The sequence below is a fragment of the Heptranchias perlo genome, chromosome 2 (genome assembly GCF_035084215.1).
Source record: "Heptranchias perlo isolate sHepPer1 chromosome 2, sHepPer1.hap1, whole genome shotgun sequence".
Lineage (NCBI taxonomy): Eukaryota > Metazoa > Chordata > Chondrichthyes > Hexanchiformes > Hexanchidae > Heptranchias > Heptranchias perlo.
Genome location: NC_090326.1, coordinates 23,939,919 through 23,962,358, shown reverse-complemented (window position 1 = coordinate 23,962,358; position 22,440 = coordinate 23,939,919). Strand labels below are relative to the sequence as shown.

At 45.7% G+C, this 22,440-nt stretch overlaps 1 protein-coding gene across 1 annotated transcript in view; it reads right to left on the bottom strand.

The window, feature by feature from the left end:
• Positions 1-5,183: 5,183 nt before the first annotated feature.
• Positions 5,184-22,440, bottom strand: part of tgfbr2b (transforming growth factor beta receptor 2b) — a 75,611-nt gene continuing 58,354 nt past the window's right edge. Inside the window, exons 6-7 of the mRNA XM_068001152.1 lie at positions 9,613-9,740; positions 5,184-6,416 (exon numbers count right to left, since the gene is read on the bottom strand). Coding sequence (XP_067857253.1) covers positions 6,210-6,416; positions 9,613-9,740 — 335 coding nt within the window. The 3' untranslated portion in view covers positions 5,184-6,209. The remainder of the gene's footprint in view (positions 6,417-9,612; positions 9,741-22,440) is intronic.

Below are 22,440 nucleotides of genomic sequence, written 5' to 3'. Positions count from 1 at the left end.
GAGGAGTGAATATTAAGAGTCCCACAGTGCTCTGTTCTTGGTCCCTTGCTATTCACTGATCATTGAAATGGAGCTGGGCTCTTAATATAAGACTTACCTTTTGGCACAAAACTATGTGGCCAGGGTAATTTAAGGGAGCTCAGTAGCATTCAAAGCAACCTGGAGCAATTAAGTGGATGGGCTAAATTATAGATTTCAGTGTAGGTGAATGTAAAGTCTGCACAGTGGAACACGAAACATGACCACAATTAATTGGCAAAAGTGGGAAATGAAAGAGGATTTTGGGAGCAATTATATTGATCATTCACTGAAATCGTCCAGTTAGTTGAAGATATTATGAAATAATGCATCTCTATGGCATTTGATCATAATTCTGCACAGATTTTATCAATCTGTCTTACTGATTGACGCAATGATACTTGGGATGTCACGTGCAATGTTAGGTGGACAACCATCAAAAGGATGTCGATCAATTGAAGAGGTTTCTGAGAACAATCTCACTTTCTCAAGTCTCTCCTCATTTCTATAGTTTCCCATCGCTGGCACCAACCTGGTAAATCTATGCTGTACAGTTTCTGCAGCGTTAATGTCCTTTCTAGAGTGTCCAAAACTGCACAACGTTAACTGTGGTCTAACCATTGCCTTATACAGAAGATTAATCCCAACTAGTAAAGACAGGCCTGACACCGAAAAGAAAAAAAAGATTTTGCATTTATATAGCATCTTTCACAACCACAGGACGTCCCAAACCACTTTACAGCCAGTTAAGTATTTTTTTAAGTGTAGACACTGCTGTAATGTAGGAAACGTGGCTGCCAATATGTGCACAGCAAGGTCCCACAAACAGCAATGAGATAATGACCAAATAATCTGTATTAGTGATGTTGGTTGAGGAATAAATATTGGCAGGAAAATACTGGCGAGAACTCTCCTGTCCTTCTTCGAAATAATTCCATGGGACCTTTATGTTCTCCTGAGAAGGCAGAAGGGGCCTCGGTTTAACATTTCATCCAAAAGACGGCACCTCCGATAGTGCAGCACTCCCTCAGTACTGCACGAGAGTGTCAGCCTAGATTTTTGTGCTCAAGTTTCTGCATTTCATCCATTGGTAGTGAAGCAGGTGGGATTGCTGGAGTATTCTAACTTCCCTCTCTTTTTAAATATATAATGAATATTCTTTCTGATGGTGAAGCACAGAAAAACCATTTCCACAATGGTTATTGAGAAATCTGCTGCCAAAGCCAAGTTACTGTGTCAGTTAAGGAGAGAGGTATCAGGAAGCAACATCAGAAGGGGACAAAAAGCAACTTACAGAGGGGAATTTAGAACTTTATTTATACACAATGAGATGAAAATAATATTTTTTATAATTTCTTTATTAAATATATACAATACACTCTTTACATTGCAAAGATAATTATTTATATATGTGTGTATTTACACACACGTACATATAAGATTGGATATTGCTTTAAATGGAGTAAAATATATTGTTAATCATTCAGATAAAGGCTTCTATTTCCCTGCTGTGCACCAGTTTACATTCATTTCTATTTAATGGACTGAAGTCCCAATTCATTGATTCTGTAACAATTTGTTACATAATAGTTTGTATTTATTACAACATCCATAAACTATTAGTAAGTTATTTTTGTAAATAAATACAGTAAGATGTGGCTTTATTCTGAACGGAGTTCCTATTTGAGAAAGGTTGATTAAAAAGCTTTTGCTGGTTAGCCCGAGATTGATGAGGCAAAGTTACTTAGTCTCACACTGGCTCGTGCACAAGGCTGGCTCAAAAGTGGAAAGACACAGATGCTGGTAGATTAATGAAGTTGCTGGGTCAAAGTAGCAGCCAATGTGTGCACTCCAAAAAAAATAATTGCTGTACACGTTCGTTTAATCCATTTTTGTCTCACTTTTGAGGTGGTTTAAATGTTAAAGATTGGATTTATGAGACACCTGAACCAATAAAAACTTTGGTACAGAATCCTATATGGACAACCTTAGATATTTAAAGAGATTGTTATAATCCATCATGCAATGTATGGAGAACATGTCCTTTAGGGGTAACAGGTCACCAATAGCTTTTGTCCTGAGATTGCATGAAAGTCCCTTTGATGAGATCTCTATATAAAGCTCTTTCGAAAGAACTGTCAGATATATAAATCCTATGAAAAATCACCTTACATCTTTTTACATAAATGTCAATCACTTGTATTAAAACAATTACATAGGCACTTAATATAAGTTGAGCATTCCAGCATTTACAAAAAGATATAAAAGGAGTATACATAGTAACAATTTCATAAAAATACATTCAAGCAGCTTATAGTCCTGAAGCTTGATGCAGTAATCTCCGAGGCCCACAAAACCAATTAATATAATGGCGCCAGTTTATAAAGTCAGTTTTAGGTGTGTGTGTGCAGCTTAAATTTGCAATATTTAAAAAATTAATCACAGTCTATAGTGAAGAACTCAATACACTGTTTCAGTTCCAAGCAACATCAACATGATATATGGATGTGCAAATCCTTGGACAATGAGTTAGGCATCCTGGTTTAATCAAATTCTGAATGGAGCCATAAGAACAGGAGTAGGCCATTCAGCCTATTCCACCATTCAATTGGATCAGGGCTGATTGCATCTTAACTCCATCTACCCGCCTTGGTTCCTATCCCTTCATACCCTTGCCTAACAAAAACCTATCAATCTCAGTTTTGACATTTTCAATTGACCCCCAACTTCAACAGCTTTTTTGGGGGAGAGAGTTCCAGATTTCCACTGCCCTTTATGTGAAGAAGTGCTTCCTGACATCACCCCTGAACGGCCTAGCTCTAATTTTAAGGTTATGCCCTTTTTGTTCTGGACACCCCCACCAGAGGAAATAGTCTCTCTCTATCTACCCTAGCAAATTGTTTAATCATCTTAAACACCTCAATTAGATCACTCCTTAATCTTCTATATTCGAGCGAATACAAGCTTAGTCTATACAACCTGTCCTCATAATTTAACCCTTTTAGCCCCGGTATCATTCCCTAACCCTAAGCTATGATGTATTTTTGGCACCATATGGTAAAGTCTGAGAATGTCATTCCTACTGTTCACTTGGTGTTAGAGTAGCACAATATTTTCTTCTGTGCCTTAAGTTTTAATAAGTGCATTCTGTTTGTACACCTTTACCGATTGAAAGGAAAATGTCAGGGATAAGCTTTAAGAATGTTCCATTATTTTGTAGGGGTAGACTGAGCTACCATTGAAGCCATTTAGCTCCAAAACTAGTGGCTCCCCCACCCCCACTTTGGAGCCAATCACACCTCCTCCTTGAGACTCAGGTATTGTTAGTGGAGGTGGCTTTCTCCGTTTAAACACACCGGTTGCATCACTAACTAATGCCTTGACTGGAATGGTTATAAGTATTAACAATGCTCTCGTGATCCCTTGACCAATTCACATCAGAGCGTCATTGCAGTAAACGGAGAGGGGACTAACACACATACACTGAGTGGCTTTGGCTTAGAACTGAATATCGGCCTGATTCTGGGGGATTGTACTTTAGTGAGTCGGGTCAAAGTCAGACATTCTCAAGATAAAAAAGGTCAAATTGGAGCCAAAGTCCTAAATCCTGGTTCCAGTTTTCTCACCTCAGCCATTTACATTTGGATTTCAAGTCACGCCCACTGCTTTATCCAACAGAATTACTGTACATACGAACGTACGAATTAAGAGCAGGAGTAGGTCATTTGGCCCCTCGAGCCTGCTCTGCCATTTGATAAGATCATGGCTGATCTGATTGCGACCTCAACCCTACTTTACAGTCAACCTACCATAACCTTTGACTCCCTTGTTAATCAGGAATCTATCTCACTCCTTAAAAATATTCAATGACCCTGCCTCCACCGCTCTCTGGGGAAGGGAACTCCACAGATTCACGACCCTCAGAGAAAAAAGTTCTCCTCATCTCCGTCTTCAATGGGAGACCCCTTATTTTTAAACTGTGGCCCCTAGTTCTAGTCTCTCCCACAAGGGGAAACATCCTCTCAGCATCTACCCCTTCTGGTCCTCTCAGGATCTTATATGCTTCGATAAGATCACCTCTCATTCTTCTAAACTCCAGTGTATACAGGCCCAACTTGTCCAACCTGTAATGAGAGAGACTTGGGCAACACACAATTTTTTGTTATACCAGCTGAAAAAACGTTTGCTGTCTTAGAGATGCGATTAACTATAGTTAATACAGCAAATCATTACGTAAACCATATCCTAACTTACTCACCACAGATCTGGACTAACACAGACCTTGGTACAAACTGCAAAGAATTCAGATGGACCATCGCACCCCAGTCAGACCTTTCCTCAGAAACTCTCAATCGCTGAGTTCAGTGTGTATTCTCTGCTCTGAACACCACTTTCAAAACCCTGTGACTCTATATGAAAGAACAAGGTCACTTAACCTATCAATAGAGGCCTCACCAGACCAGATGCAAAGGCTGCGTGTATGTGAGTACATGATACCAGACACAATTCTTTGTTTTCTTCTCTCTCCCCACTCTCCTGAAGGTGCTGACTAGTCTTCTGATGTGGTTCCATGGTCACCAGCAGTTCTCCTTCATCTATAAGCCAATAAAATGAGTGTTGTTGGACTATTTGGGCAGTAAAAGTGACCATGAAGCTGTCGGATTGTTGTAAAAACCCAACTGGTTCACTAATGTCCTTTAAGGAAGGAAACCTGCCGTCCTTACCCGGTCTGGCGCTATATGTGACTCCAGTCCCACACCAACGTGGTTGACTCTTCATTCCCTTCAGAAGTGGCCTAGCAAGCCACTCAGTTGTCTCTAGGGCAACTAGGGATGGGCAATAAATGCCAGCCTTGCCAGCGATACCCACATCCCGAGAATGAATTAAAAAAAAAATTGACCAGAGGCCATTAAAACCAAACCTAGTCCTGTCCAACGCAGGGGCCGCTAGACAATGGAATTCCAACTGCTTTTTCCCTCCCAGCACAAGGACGCTGAGGTCAACTGGAGCACTGCAACCTGCTGTCCGTGTGAGGTCACCTGACTCAGGAAACAAGCCTGCCCACTGCCAGTTTGTTATGTCTTAAGTGCTGCAATTACCCACTAGGCCACTAGGAGAGCTGCTTAGTCTTCCTGTTGAAAGTTGGCATCATTCGGACTCTGGTGCAACAATAAAGCAGCCGATTTTATTGGACATGACGATGATAAGGTGGATGCAGTGGCGTTTCAGACAGACATAGCGTTATACCCAACATCTCCTGCCTGATGACTACCTCACAGACTCTAGATCAGGTGTCCTATCTACTAAAGGTTTCAGGGTACTCAAGGCAGAAGTAGACCAACTTGAAGCATTGCTAGCCTTACTATCATCTGACAAGGCCATTCTCCTGCTAGTTATGTAAATCAATCGACCCTAGTACACCACCAGGCCAGCATATCAGTAGAACCCACTTGTCCAACAGAATGAATAGATTTGGTTTTACTGCACAGTTTCACGCCCCAGCGAGAGGACAACGGTATATGTTAGGTCAACAACAAACATCGATCTCCAGCTTTAACGCGTCAGGTCTGGGCCGGGTTCCTGAAGCTCCCTCCACTCCTCCCCGATCTTTACTTCTTGAACCCATTCATATGGTAGTCTTCAGTCTTTCCAACGTAGTCCGCAGTGTTCAGTTCTTATTTCACAATGGCAGCGGGATGTGCTAAGGGCAGAACGTGTGAATTTGCTCCTATATCATACCAAACGAATGAATAAATGAATGAAAATATACATTGGGTGGGGGGGGGCATTTTTAAGCAGCTTGTCGCTGCATGCAACTCTTTAACATTGTTAAACAGGCACACTTGTCCCTGTGACTATCCTTCTTTGAATATAGAAAGAAAACATTGGAAGTTCCTTGAAGTATATACCGATATATATATACATACTAATAAAGTGCAAGGATGAGGGTTACATGATGGAATCTTTGGTTTCCTGAGCAGTTGCTGGTCAGAATTTGTAATCCTATGACAAAACGAAACATCTGGGAACTTCGGAGTTCCCAGAATTCCACTCTCCGTGAAGAATGGCCCGTCCCTCGTGGGAGTTTCTTCTGCAGGAGTGAAGCAGGACTTTCCATCAAACTGCCCCCTACAAGTGGACCGCTTCTTTCCCTTTGTTTGTTTTGTTTTCTTTTGTCCACTCGCTATTCTTTACACCACGGTGACTGCCCTCAGGTTCTGTTTGGTCTCAGTGACAGAGCAATCTTCCGGAATCTTCTCTTCGGAGCAGCTCCGGCCAGAGAGTTTGTCCATCTGTTCCAGGTCATTGAAGCGCTCCACTACGCACTGTGCGGTGAGACGGGCTTCTGGATCATGATCCCAGCATTCCACAATGATTTCACATAGCTGTTGTACCAGCTGTAAAACAGAGGAAGAGAGGACAATCTTTACATGAAGTTTGGATAAAAATATGCTGACTCCAATAAAGGCACATGTGGGTGAAGTGTCAACACAAAACCAACGGTTACTTGCTCCAAACTAGTTATCAAATCTGCCTGCAATGGTATACTTTACATTCCTCTAGGTCATCGAGTAAGGTAACTTGTTATGTTGAGGCATCTAATGGCTGACTTGGGTATAGACTCCTACAGCAATGCTATCCATACTCTATCCAGCATCAAGTCCCGCTCACCCATCTCCCCTGACCTCATTGATCTGTGTTGCCTCCTGGTCCCCCAATGCTTCCAATTTAAAATCCTTATGTTTAAATCTCTTCATGGCCTCGACCCTCCTGATCTCTAACCTCCTCCAACCTTACAACCTCCCTCCTCTCCAGAACTCTATATTTCTCAGACTCTGGCCTCTTGTGCATCTCCCCCCCCCCCCCGCCCCCCCCCCCCGCCCCCCCCCCCCTCACTTCGCCCCACCATTGGCGGCCCTGCCTTCAGCTAGGTAGGCCCCATGATCTGGACACCCTCGCCACTTCTCTCTCCTCCTTTAAAGGCCCTCCTTAAAACCCACCTTTTTAAACCAAGCTTTTGGCCAGCCTTTCCTAAATAATTCTTTGGTTCAGTGTTCATTTTTGTCTGATTACACCTCTGTGAAGAGCCATGGGACGTTTTGCTATGTTAAAGGTGCTATATAAATAGGAAGTTATTATTTGTATTCTTCAAAGGACACAAGGCTACACTTTATTACAACAGTGACAATAAAACACTTCGGCATGACCGGAGGTCGTGAAAGATGCTATAAGAATGCAGGTTTTTTTCTTTAGTGTACAGGCTCAGCATTTACCTGAACGGACATACATATGAGTACTGAGCACCAGCCATTGTGGAGAGGTCAGAGCAGTGCCTGAATCAGCCTCAGTGATGTGGTAAGTGACGTGTTCTATTTTGGAAATATGGCCCGATTCACCTCAAAGAACTAGAGGGGTAAAACAGACAGGAACTTCCTGTTGCAGGCACTTCCTGCCAACCAGGAACTCACTTCAGTACTAAATTATATCAGATCTTACGCCTTTTGTATATTGGTTTCATATTCCAATGGGAGCAGGCCAGTAACTGTGCTGATCACGCCTAGTCAACCAGTGCTGCGGACTGTCGTTGATTAAAATTATTGTATTTGTTGCCAACATATCCAAATTAGGATTAAACTTCTCATTAGGACGAAGACTTAAAATTTGAGGGAAACTACAATTATTTCTAGGGGATGGCGAGAGGGTTTGGATGGACACTGGAAGGCAGGGTCCATTACAAAACAACATTTGACTACCAACTCACCCCTCCCTGGTGCCCTGCATCCCCCTCCATTGACCAGTCCTAACATTTGGAACTGCTGTTGGAAATTTAAGCTGATAGGGGGCGATTTTCATCTCATTATTGCTCAAAAACAGGTGCGGCCTGAAAATAAACTTCTATATGTTCATATACACACAAGTGCAGGCAAATGCCCAGCCGTTTGGAACAATATTTAAAGGGGTCCTCAGCTGCTCTCAGGCAACGTTGTCTGCGCTTTCGGAGACATCTTTCTTGCGGTAGATAATGGGTTTTCTTTCACCTTAAAGTGCTTGTAATTGCTGCTATAGGTTCTGAACTCATCTTATCCGCTGCTCCACAGATTTGCTTCTCTCCGCAACAGACAGAAAAAAGTTCACCTCCCCTTTAAGCTATCGCAGAAGACCCTTGAGAAGCTGCAACGCTGCCCGATTTCCTGCCACCAAAATCGGTGAGCTGCCTACCGGGAGCACACAAATGGGCAACCACATTCTCATTACAACAGGGACGGCACTTCAAAAAGTACTTCATTGGCCGTGAAGCGCTTTGGGATGTTCTGAGCACGTGAAAGACGCTATAGAAATGTAAGTTCTTTCCTTAAAATAAGCTCAACTCACGTTATCTGGTGAGATCAGCTTATTTTTGAACCTGGACAGTGCACGCAGAGGGTGGGGTCTCTATTATCAGCTCCATAATGAAGTGACAGTAATAGTAGAGCTGGAGAGCGTTAACAGGAATAGATAGAACACACATGCCTGCTCTACATAACCAAGTGGCTAGAACATCAAGTGGATCCATCTTTCCCAGATTGTTAATGGGGCTTAGCTCCATTTTACAAGGCCTTATCTCATTAGACCAGCTATTCTTGGGGAGGTGGAATAACATGTAATCTCTGTAATAATCCAGGACAAATTGATGGGTTCTAGCCTCGAACATCCAAATGACTTGCACCTATAGAATAAGCATGCTGCTTGTAAAATGATTGTGATGTCAAGAATGCTCACTGTTGTTCATATTGTAATGTTCAAATACAAAGAGCAAAAAAAAGAACTTGCATTTACACAGTGCCTTTCATATCCCCAAGATCTTCTAAAGCACGTCCCAACCTCCTGACTCAGAGGCGAGAGTGCTACTGCTTTTATACAGCACCTTTCACAACCTCAAGACTTTACAGCCAATGAAGTAATTTTGAAATGTAGTCACTGTTGTGGTGTTCGAAATACGGCAGTCAATTTGCGCACAGCAAGATCCCACAAACAGCAACGTGATAATGACCAGATAATCTGTTTTTAGTGATGTCGGTTGAGGGATAAATATTGACCAGGGCACCAGGGAGAACCCCTCTGCTCTTCTTTAAAATAGCACCATTGGATCTTTTACTTCCACCTGAGAGGCAGACGGGGCCTCGGTTTAACATCTCATCCCAAAGGCGGCATCTCTGACACTGCAGCACTCTCTCAGTACTGTACTGAAGCCGAGATTATAGGCTCAAGTCTCTGGAATGGGGCCTGAACCCACAACTGTCTGACTCCGAGGAGAGAGTGCTACTACTGAGCCACAGTTGACACCAGTACTGAGGGTGTGTGGTTGGACTGATAGGTTGAATGGACTCTTCGTTATGCCTGCTTTCTTGCACTCTTGTAATTGCTGAGTGCTATTACTGCAAAACCAAATCCCTGAGAGAGTCTAGCTCTGGTGTTCTGTATCAAGGATGTGGGGGAAGTCCTGGTTCATGATCCAGAGCACAGATGCACGTCTTCATAGGCAAAAATAATAAGTGACGGTCAACTCCTGAATGATACTAAATTATTTACTGGAAACAACGATAGTTAAAGTACCTGGTGATTAAGCCAGCTGTTGGGGATCTCAGGCCTTCCCCGGTCTCTCAGAACAACATCCTTCATACTTTCCACACAGGGATGCTCCCGGACCTTGGAACCAAATGCAGGCTCGTAGTCCTTCACTTCTGTGGAGAAAAACATTTAATAGCAAATTAGGGTAGATACTCGGAGAAACTATTTCCTCTGGTGGGGGGATTCAAGAACAAGGGGGATTAATTTTAAAATTAGAGCTTGGCCAGTCAGGAGCGAACTCAGGAAAGGGTGGTAGAAATTTGGAACTCTACCCACAAAAGGCTGTGGATTCTGGAGGTCAATTGGAGCTTTCAAGACTGAGATTGATAGATTTTTGTTAGGTAAGGGTATCAAGGGATATGGAGCAAAAGTGAGAAAATAGAGTTGAGGTGCAGATCAGCTATGATCTAATTGAAAGGCAGAGCAGGCTCGAGGGGCTGAATGGCCTACTCCTGTTCCTAATGTTCCAGTATTCCTAGGGCCAGGGAGCTGAAAGGAGTCACAGTGAATCACGGTATGGGCCCCGATAAAGGACACACAAATACATCTTGTTGAAATCTCTTACCCGCTGGCAAATCCAGTGGAAAAGATTTCCCCTCATAGCTATGCAACTTTATAAATGCATTTTTAAAACACATTTACAATTTCACTAGAAATAGTGCTCATAGAAAATCAGCCCGTTATGTTTACGATATTGTTGCAATTGATGACTAGTAGAAATCATCCCACTATGAAGGAAACCTCCTGCTGATTACCACCTACCTCCCTCCCTCAGCTGATGAACCAGTTCTCCTCCATGTTGAGCACCACTTGGAGGAAGCACTGAGGGTAGCAAGGGCATAGAATGTACTCTGGGTGGGGGACTTCAATGTCCATCACCAAGAGTGGCTCGGTAGCACCACTACTGAACGAGCTGGCCGAGTCCTGAAGGACATAGCTGCCAGACTGGGTCTGCGGCAGGTGGTGAGTAAACCAACACAAGGGAAAAGCCTACTTGACCTCGTCCTCACCAATCTACCTGTCACAGATGCATCTGTTCATGACAGTATTGGTAGGAGTGACCACTGCACAGTCCTCATGGAGATGAAGTCCCGTCTTCGCACTGAGGACACCATCCAACGTGTTGTGTGGCACTATCACCGTGCTAAATGGGATAGATTCAGAACAGATCTAGCAGCTCAAAACTGGGCATCCATGAGGCGCTGTGGGCCATCAGCAGCAGCAGAATTGTATTCCAGCACAATCTGTAACCTCATGGCCCGACATATTCCCCACTCTACCATTACCAACAAGCCAGGGGATCAACCCTGGTTCAATGAGGAGTGTGGAAGAGCATGCCAGGAGCAGCACCAGGTGTACCTAAAAATGAGGTGCCAACCTGGTCAAGCTACAACTCAGGACTACATGCATGCTAAACAGCGGAAGCAACATACTATAGACAGAGCTAAGCGATTCCACAACCAACGGATCAGATCAAAGCTCTGCAGTCCTGCCAAATCCAGTCGTGAATGGTGGTGGACAATTAAACAACTAACAGGAGGAGGAGGCTCTGTAAATATCCCCATCCTCAATGATGGCAGAGTCCAGTACGTGAGTGCAAAAGACAAGGCTGAAGCGTTTGCAAACATCTTCAGCCAGAAGTGCCAAGTGGACGATTCATCTCGGCCTACTCCCAATATCCCCACCATCACAGAAGCCAGTCTTCAGCCAATTCGATTCACTCCATGTGATATCAAGAAACGGCTGAGTGCACTGGATACAGCAAAGGCTACAGGCCCCGACAACATCCCGGCTGAAGTGCTGAAGACTTGTGCTCCAGAACTAGCCGCTCCTCTAGCCAAACTGTTCCAGTACAGCTACAACACTGGCATCCACCCGACAATGTGGAAAATTGCCCAGGTATGTCCTGTCCACAAAAAGCAGGACAAATCCAATCCGGCCAATTACCGCCCCATCAGTCTACTCCCAATCATCAGCAAAGTGATGGAAGGTGTCGTCGACAGTGCTATCAAGTGGCACTTACTCACCAATAACCTGCTCACCGATGCTCAGTTTGGGTTCTGCCAGGACCACTCTGCTCCAGACCTCATTACAGCCTTGGTCCAAACATTGACAAAAGAGCTGAATTCCAGAGGTGAGGTGAGAGTAACTGCCCTTGACATCAAGGCAGCATTTGACCGAGTGTGGCACCAAGGAGCCCAGTAAAATTGGAGTCAATGGGAATCAGGGGGAAAACTCTCCAGTGGATGGAGTCATACCTGGCACAAAGGAAGATGGTATTGGTTGTTGGAGGCCAATCATCTCAGCCCCAGGACATTGCTGCAGGAGTTCCTCAGGGCAGTGTCCTAGGCCTAACCATCTTCAGCTGCTTCATCAATGACCTTCCCTCCATCATAAGGTCAGAAATGGGGATGTTCGCTGATGATTGCACAGTGTTCAGTTCCATTCGCAACCCCTCAAATAATGAAGCAGTCCGAGCCCGCATGCAGCAAGACCTGGACAACACCCAGGCTTGGGCTCATAAGTGGCAAGTAACATTCGCGCCAGATAAGTGCCAGGCAATGACCATCTCCAAGAGAGAGTCTAACCACCTCCCCTTGACATTCAACGTTCAACGGCATTACCATTGCCGAATCCCCCACCGTCAACATCCTGGGGGTCACCATTGACCAGAAACTTAACTGGACCAGCCATATAAATACTGTGGCTACGAGAGCAGGTCAGAGGCTGGGTATTCTGCGGCGAGTGACTCACCTCCTGACTCCCCGAAGCCTTTCCACCATCTACAAGGCACAAGTCAGGAGTGTGATGGAATACTCTCCACTTGCTTGGATGAGTGCAGCTCCAACAACACTCAAGAAGCTCAACACCATCCAAGATAAAGCAGCCCGCTTGATTGGCACCCCATCCACCACCCTAATCATTCACTCCCTTCACTACCGGCGCACTGTGGCTGCAGTGTGTCACCATCCACAGGATGCACTGCAGCAACTCGCCAAGGCTTCTTCGACAGCACCTCCCAAACCCGCGACCTCTACCACCTAGAAGGACAAGAGCAGCAGGCACATGGGAACAACACCACCTGCACGTTCCCCTCCAAGTCACACACCAACCCGACTTGGAAATATATCGCCGTTCCTTCATCGTCGCTGGGTCAAAATCCTGGAACTCCCTTCCTAACAGCACTGTGGGAGAACCGTCACCACACAGACTGCAGCGGTTCAAGAAGGCGGCTCACCACCACCTTCTCAAGGGCAATTAGGGTTGGGCAATAAATGCCGGCCTTGCCAGTGATGCCCACATCCCATGAACGAATAAAAAAAATGACATTGTTGCAATTGGCGACTGTGGAAATCATCCCGTTATGTTTACGATATCGGTGCAATTAGCGACTGTTGGAAATCGTTCCGATACGTTTACGATACCACCATAATCTTGCGAGCTGGGGAAATCTTCCAATGCCTTTCTCAACTAGAAGAAACAGCGGATGCAAATTTGACCAGGCTATAGTAACTTCCAGCACATTCCCTCACATCCAGCCCAGTTTCCATACCACTTTCCAAAGACAATGCTGTCATCCCATATGAATACACAGGAAACATTTGTTGTGTGATTTTTGAGATATAATTCATCAGTAACTTGGCAGTCTCATATAGCATGACTACAAGATTGGCTAATATGAGAAATGGAAATATCCTGGAGACTCCATACTACTGGGGCGGGGGGGGGGGGGGGGCGGAGGAACTCACACTGGACACAGCAATAGTATTCCCCTCTTGTGAGGTTGCTTCTTAAAGTAGTACGGTCGAGGAGCAAGTACTATAGCAGATCAGCACTTGAGCTTATTAAGGTGCAGGATGTCAGTGCTGGAGAATGGAGCACCATTCCATTTTGGACATCAGTGCTATCATGAAGCACTCATAGGTCAGGTGGAGAATAAAGTTCCTCTGCTCTATCCCAACATCTTAAGCCTCAAAAGAGTACCTCCCAATGCGCCAGTGTGACACTTTCATTTAGCCCATAGAATCATACAGCACAGGAGGCCATTCTGCCCTTCGTGCCTGTGCCGGCTCTTTGAAATTGGTCCCACTGCCCCTGCTCTTTCCCCATAGCCCTGCAAATGCTTCCATTTCAAGTATTTATCCAATTCCCAGCCATCCTTTGACCTAGATGGCCAATTTAGTGCAAGTTTGTGCGAATAGTGGGCAGTTTTAGTGATCTAGACTCGCACTTGCAGGAAACTGGTTCGAGGCTGTCCAAACCCAGAGGTAAGAGACTTATCTTATGAGTCTAGGCTGGATGGGAACCCAGTTCCCATGAAAGGGCAGTACGCTAACACCTTGCATCACTCAGTTCCTCTGGGGTGAGGAGAGTAGTTGCTAAGAGCTCGTCCTTCTGCAGATAGAGTTTTATTAGCTTGATATCTACTCATTAATCATCCATTCCAAGCAGCAGACAGACAGGGTTGATATGGAACACAGGGTTCCCATGCAGTGTCTCTGGTCCACAGTGTCACTCAGCAGCAGCTTGATGTTTACAGACCAACTAGGGGCTGGTGTCTTGAGGTTTGTTAAAGGCTAAATAGTTCGGGCAAAAAACTCCAGAAAAACACGTCGACCGCTGTCCTGATAGAGGCTCCAAACCTTCCAGAAGAACGGAAGCGAGTTTGGCTGATGACTAGTATTAACACAATATACAAAACGCGGTGGTCTCCCAGCTCCAGCTGGATAGAAAACTAATTCATCATGTGGACCAACTTAGATTAAAACCTACAGTTTACAGTTCAACCAAAAGCAGTCGAGTGCCTGACGATCTCTCCTCTTCTGTGGGAAAGCAAAATCACAGAACCCAGGAGTCTCCCCCGCACCCCCACCTTTCACTCCCATCTCCCCCGCCCCCCGCCCAACACTCCCGTCTCCCCCGCCCATCACTCCTGTCTCCCCCGCCCATCACTCCCGTCACTCATGTCTCCCCCATTTACTAAATGCTGTTTTGTGATCAAATAAAGCCTGCAGTTTGCTTCCTGAGCTCCAGTGTCACATTTTTTTGTACATCAGTGTGATACCAAGCCAAATTACTGAGCCACTGAATTTATACCTACTTTGCTGTCGGCTAGTTCATTGGTGACAAACAGAGCTCCTGCAGCTGGTGAACATCTGTTAAGGAGTGGATAGATAGCAAAGTCCACAAGGAGTAGATATTGTAGTTATATTAGCTATGCCACAAAAATGCTTTTATCCAGCTGTCAGTCGGGAACAGCCTATTCCGGCCTGGTCTTAAGACTAGACTAAAGTGCCTAATTGAGCCACATTTTGTGGTAGCGGATGTCGGTTTTTTTCTGCTTGCTTTTCCTTGTGCATGAGGTAGATAAACAAACATGGCGGTGCTGGAGGCAACTGTCACAAGGGCAGATCTCTCACAACATGTGAGAGCAAGGGCAATTAGGGACAGGCAATAAATGCTGGCCTAGCCAGCGATGCCCACATCCCATGTACGAATAAAAAAAAAACTTGCTGGATACAGAGAGATTTGGAGACATTGTACTGGAATCCCAAATGGCACATCGTAGGTTAACCACACGTTCCTGCAGCTCTGGCTCAACAAGCGAGTTTATTATGCCGTTTGAACTTCTGCAATAGGGGCAGGCGTCCACAAGCAGTCCAGGAGAAGCTTTGTGTTTAGCTGTGCAATTGTTGAAGTGTAGCAGCTGCTCCCCGAGGTCTTGCATAAACAACCTACTGCTCAGTACATGATACTCTCCAAAACTCTGCTGCCCTTACCCTACTCCGCACCAAATTTCACTCACCCATCACCCTGTGCTCGTTGACCTACAATGGCTCCTGGTCCACCAATATCTGAAATTTAAAATTCTCATCCTTGTGTTCAAATCCCTCCATGATCTCGCCCCTCCCTCTCTCTCTGTAACCTCCTCCAGCCCTACAACCCTCAGAGATCTTGGTGTTCCTCCAACTCTGGTCTCTTGTGCCCGCCCCACCCATTGGCAGCTGTGGTTTCAGCCGTTTCTGCCCTAGGCTCTGGAACTCCCTCCCTAAACCTCTCCACCTCTCTAACTCTCTCTCCGCCTTCAAGTTACCCCTTAAAACCTACCTTTTTCATCAAACTTTTGGTCACCTGTTCCACTGAAGGATTGAAAGATGAAAAAAAAACCTAGATATCACCAGGTTTGAGAAACAGGCCATCGCAGCCTAGACCACCAACAGCAGTAAGTGCAGAGAACAGGGATGTTCTCAATGAATGTCAATCACCATATGTTCCATTTTTAATGCAAGGCTGAAACTATCTGCTTGCTGCTGAGGAATCTGAGGGGCGTCAATACAGGGAGTTTGCATTTGAAATTTTATTTTTAAAAGAGTAACTTCACAGTCTCGTGGGAATGGTTAAAAAATGGACCTAAGTTTCTTATCAACAGCACAGCATGCTCAACAAACTTCAACATTGTTGCGAGCAACATAAAGAAGCAACAGCAACTTGCATTTATATAGCGTCCCAAGGCGCTTCACAGGAGCGATTATCAAACAAAATTTGACACTGAGCCACATAGGGAGATATTAGGACAGGTGGCCAAATGCTTGGTCAAAGAGGTAGGTTTTAAGGAGCGTCTTAAAAGGAGGAGAGAGAGGTGGAGAGGTTTAGGGAGGGAATTCCAGAGCTTAGGATCTAGGCAGCTGAAGGCACGGCCGCCAATGGTGGAGTGATGAAAATTGGGTCTGCGCAAGAGGCCAGAATTGGAGGAGCGCGGAGATCTCGGAGGGTTGTAGGGCAGGAGGAGATTACAGAGATAGGGAGGGGTGAGGCCATGGAGGGATTTGAAAACAAGGATGAGAATTTTAAAAATCGAGGCGTTGCCGGACCGGGAGCCAATGTAGGTCAGAGAGCACAGGGAAAGCAAAAGAACTTTGTGGCGAAAGTATGACTGCCAGTTGTGGATTTTCAGCACTTAAAGCTATGCGGCCAATTATTCTGTGACCCATTGCCAACTCCACTCTTAATTGTTGGCACCAATGCCAGCAGTTATTTTTTTTTTTAAAAACACAACAGTACGTGCCAAAAACATTTAGCAAACAATTAAGTTGCCGAGCGCTCAAAAGAATCGGTATTTGAGAAGCACAAAGAACCAAAGAAAGCGATCACAGAGACTTAAGTCTCAACACGTTTCAGTTCACATTCATTTTCAACTGGAGATTAGTGGACATGAGCAAGGTTGACGGGGCGTTCAACTGGAGCAGGAAGAAAAACCAGGAAAGGAAGTTTACTTTTCCCAGTGGCAGAACTATAGGAAATGTCTATTTCTGTGGGTTTTTTTTGTTGGGGAGTAGCCCGTTGGGGTACAGAAATCCAGATTCAATTTTAATAGCATTTACCCTAGCTTTGCATTTGTAACAGATAAGAATGCCCCATGTCTCCTTGAGGCCTTGGACACAGGCTTCACCTAAAGCACAGCGTAATCCAATGGGAAGTGGAGCTATGTTGGAACGTGAGCCCAGGCACTTGTTTTGTTAGCTGATAATTACTCAGCAACCCGATTATAATGCAAATATTTGTTTTAAAAGGGAAAATGTCCTCAGGCAGTTTCAGTCAGCTGCTTGACAGGAATAAATGGATTAAGGGGAGATTTTAACTCTCTGGAGGTGGGTGGCCCCTATTGAGAGGTTTCGAACATTCAACGTCAGGATAAAAAGAACAACCAAAACTCAGTACCAGGCAGAGAGCTTCTGTCCAGTCACGGCTGGTCACTGAAAGGCCCTCACAGAACAATGACCTCAGTCCTCGCTCTCTGCAGAGTCAATGGCTCTATTTACAAGAAGGTGCCAACTTACGACAAACCCAACGTTGCCTTTTGTTTTTCAGATAGCTTTCATGAAATAGCAGCCTTCTTTCCGAATTTCATGATAAAACAACAGCAGGTTTCTTCGGTTTACTAGGTGCTGTTTTTGAAAAGTTAGGAAACGCTAGTCAACGTAGAATTACACAGAATTTACAGCACAGAAACAGGCCATTCGGCCCAACTGGTCTATGCCGGTGTTCATGCTCCACATGAGCCTCCTCCCTCCCTACTTCATCTAACCCTATCAGCGTGTCCTTCTATCCCTTTCTCCCTCATGTGTTTATCTAGCTTCCCCTTTAAATGCATCTATGCGAGTTGCTTCAACTACTCCATGTGGTGGCAAGTTCAACATTCCAACCACACTCTGAGTAAAGAAGTTTCTCCTGACAAGGCAGTGCAATCAGGCGCTAAAAACATTTTTCACATCGCAAACAGACAACATTTAATGAAAACAGAAAGTGTTTTGATATGAGCAGCACTCGGTGCCTGAATGAGAAAGATAAGTTAATGGTTTGGTGAATCATTTCATCACAGTTTCCCTGAGCGGTCCCACTCAAAACATTAACTGTTCTTTCTCTCTTCTGGTCATGACTGAGCTGCTGTGCATTTCCAGCATTTGTGTTTTCTCCCCAGCAGCATTTAACGCTTCATTGAGTGACAGACTGTAGAACCATATTACCTGACTGTTGCATTGGAACCCTGGGCTTCACAGGATATAGCTGATGTTGGAAAGTTTGAGTCTTAGGTTAACATTTGCTGAACCCTGACTCAATACTTTTAATCAATATAATAAGATGACACCCGGGGGTAAATTTTAACCTCACAAATGGGTGGTTTGGGAGAGGGTGAGAAGGTAAAAATCGTAAAAAAGTAAAACCCGACCCCAACTTGCCTCCAACCCGTCCACTCCCGGTTTTAACGGAGGCAGGTCGAGTGATCAAACCGCTCTCAGGAGGCAGGTCGGTCAGTGAAAGCTTTTAAAGGAGGCTGCGGGCCTCCATTTTGACAGGTTTTTTATTTTTAACTCTTGGGAGCCGGGATTCCCAGGCCTTCTGCTTCATGCCATGTAAGAGGAGGCAAGAAGGCCTGGCTCAGTAGGTAAGTGCCTTTATTGCACTGCTTGTGGCCCCAGAGGAGCAGGAGTGTTTCCTCCACCACCCTACCAGGATCTCTGATCATCCCCCCCCCCCGCCAATCACAATCTCCGACCAAACACCTCCCACCGCGATCTCCGACCACCACCTCTCCCACCATCTCCCCCACCACGATCTCCGACCACCACGATCTCCGACCACCACGATCTCCGACCACCACCCCTCCCACCACGATCTTCCACCATCTCCCCCACCACGATCTCCGACCACCCCCCCCCTCCCACCACGATCTTCCACCATCTCCCCCACCACGATCTCCGACCACCCCCCCCCCTCCCACCACGAGCTCCGACCATCTCCCCCACCACGATCTCCGACCACCCCCCCCCCTCCCACCACGATCTTCCACCATCTCCCCCACCACGATCTCCGACCACCCCCCCCCCCTCCCACCACGAGCTCCGACCATCTCCCCCACCACAATCTCCGACCACTCCCCCCTCCCACCACGAGCTCCAACCACCCCCCCCTCCCACCACGATCTCCGACCACCACCCCTCCCACCACGATCTTCCACCATCTCCCCCACCACGATCTCCGACCACCCCCCCCCCTCCCACCACGAGCTCCGACCATCTCCCCCACCACAATCTCCGACCACCCCCCACTCCCACCACGAGCTCCAACCACCCCCCCCTCCCACCACGATCTCCGACCACCACCCCTCCCACCACGATCTTCCACCATCTCCCCCACCACGATCTCCGACCACCACGATCTTCGACCATCTCCCCCACCACAATCTCCGACCACCCCCCCCCTCCCACCACGAGCTCCGACCATCTCCCCCACCATGATCTCCGACCCCTCACACGACCTCCGACATGCGAACATCATCACCTCCAAGCTCCCCTCCAAGTCACACTCCATCCCGACTTGGAAATATAATCGCTGTTTCTTCATCGTCGCTGGGTCAAAATCCTGGAACTCCCTACTTAACAACACTGTGGAGGAACCTTCACCACACGGACTCCAGCGGTTCAAGAAGAAGGCTCAGCCCCACCTTCTCAAGGGCATCTAGGGACAATAAATGCTGGCCTTGCTAGCGATACCCATAATCAGAGATTGAATGTTTAAAAAACCATGCTAGTTGTTGCGTTCCACCATGGAGTGGTGGAGCAGAGGACTAAGGCTCCCTTCCCCAGTGTTACTAATAAATCATGTTCCTAATCTCAACTGGAATTTCAAGTGGGTACCAACTAAAGGTAACACATTTCTCCAGTAGAAGGACTCCAGACAATACTGATAAGAGATTGTCCCGGATGTCCCAACAATCCTTGTGTATCCTTGATACAAACATGGCAATCATTGGTGTGTATGGTCCGGGCTTTCTGACATTGTGTTGAATTTCCTTAATGCACATTTCCACAACTGAATATTGTAAAGAAAAATGTAACAGTCTGCCACAAAATGGTAGGTTGCGGGTTTGCTCCCACAGCGAGTTCCAGTTCTCGGCCATACTATTCTGATGAGACGCCGAGCAGGGAGGCTTGAGATACTTGATCACAAGGAGTTGCCCACGGAACCAATCTATCACACATATCTCAGTACTTAGCTCAAGAATGGAATCAACATAGGGCCAGGAACAGATCACCTGCCTATCTTCTAGGTCAAGACTGTTTCCAGTGGGGTGCCGCAGGGCTCGGTACTAGGTCCTTTGCTTTTTGTGGTATACATTAACAAGTTGGACTTAAACGTAGGGGGAATGATTAAGAAATTTATGATCACACAAAGATAGGCCGTGTGGTTGATAGTGAGGAGGAAAGCTGTAGACTGCAGGAAGATATCAATGGACTGGTCAGATGGGCAGAAAATGGCAAATGAAATTCAATCCAGAGAAGTGTCAGGTAATGCATTTAGGGAGAGCAAACAAGGCAAAGGAATACACAATAAATGGGAGGATACTGAGAGGTGTAGAGGAAGTGAGGGACCTTGGAGTGCATGTCCACAGATCCCTGAAAGTAGCAGGACAGGTGGTTAAGAAGGCATATGGAATGCTTTCCTTTATTAGCCGAGGCATAGAATATAAAAGCAGGGATGTTATGCTGGAACTGTATAAAACACTAGTTAGGCCACAGCTTGAGTACTGTGTACAGTTCTGGTCACCACATTACAGGAAAGATGTAATTGCATTAGAGAGGGCACAGAGGAGATTTACGAGGATGTTGCCAGGACTGGAGAATTTTAGCTATGGCTGGGGTTGTTTTCCTTCGAACAGAGGAGGCTGAGGGGTGATTTGATTGAGGTGTACAAAATTATGAGGGGCTTAGATAGAGTGGTTTGGAAGGAGCTATTTCCCTTAGCGGATGGGGTCAATAAACAGGGGGCATAGATTTAAAGTAATTGGTAGAAGCATTAGAGGGGAGCTGAGGGGAGAAATGTTTTCACCCAGAGGATGGTGGGGGTGTGGAGCTCACTGCCTGAGAGGGTGTTAGAGGCAGAAACCCTCAACTCATTTAAAAAATACCTGGATGTGCACCTGAAGAGCCGTGACCTGCAGAGCTACGGACCAAATGCAGGAAAGTGGGAATAGCCTGGGTGGCTCGTTTCTCAGCCGGCGCGGGCACAATGGGCCGAATGGCCTCCTTCTGTGCCGTAAATTTTCTATGATTCTATGAAGGAAATAATGCTGGGCACTGGAGAGAGGGAAAGGGAGGGAGCTTATTTAACGCAATGAATGCGGAGAAAATGGATTGATATTTGTTGTGTGAATCTTGTGCTCGTTAAGATTAGGGATGTTAGTTCTGCAGATTGGAACACATCCATTTCAGACACACACTGCCAATATCAAGGGGTCCCAGGCTAAGTACAGCACAGTTGGATGTAGAGCAAATCTCCTCTCTCTCTTCCTCAACATGCCTCAGTCCCAAACCTCTGCTGCCCCTCCATTGTAACCAGGTGGCATTTTCCATTTCCCACACCAGCCATCTTGTGGCCTTCTCGAGTCAGATTGCAAATTTAGTATCAAATTACGGGTAATTTCGTTGCCACTTTGCCCAATCGCAACGGCATTGAGTCTACTCAAATTTATGTTGCACGGGACCCTTAGAGCTAGCAGATAGAAGAGGCTTTCATTCTGCTTGTATTGGCTGGATTCAGATCCTGGAGGTGAAAGGTCAGTCTTTAGCCCCCTGCACATTCCAATGCCCTCTGGAAATGGGTTAACTTTACCCCAGTTATGACTGTCAGTTTCTAGGCACTTTTATATTGTACAAGTTCCGCTAATGGGTGACATGTGTCTCCGTCTGTTGGCTACACTCCATGGTATGAAAGCCCCAACGTACAGGAAACTGAAGATATCAAAGGGCCAAGAAAATATGGATCCATGAATGCAAATTTCAGTTAAGGGATCCAGTTTCAGTGGAGTACATATGAGGAGCCAATTCTTGTGTTCACACATTATGAACCAACTGAATCATCGCACAAAAGAGTGGAGCCCAATCTATATTAATGATTTAGATGAAGGGACTGAGTGTAATCTATCCAAGTTTGCTGACTTATACAAAGCTAGGTGGGAAAGTAAGCTGTGAGGAGGACACAAAGAGTCTACAAAGGGATACAGACAGGTTGAGTGAACGGGAGAGACGGTGGCAGATGGAGTATAATGTGGGGAAATGTGAGGTTATTCATTTTGGTAGGAAGAATAGAAAAACAGAATATTTTTTAAATGGTGAGAAACTATTACATGTTGGTGTTCAGAGAGATTTGTGTGTCCTTGTACACGAATCACAGAAAGTTAACACGCAGGTACAGCAAGCAATTAGGAAGGCAAATGGTATGTTGGCCTTTATTGCAAGGGGGTTGGCGTACAAG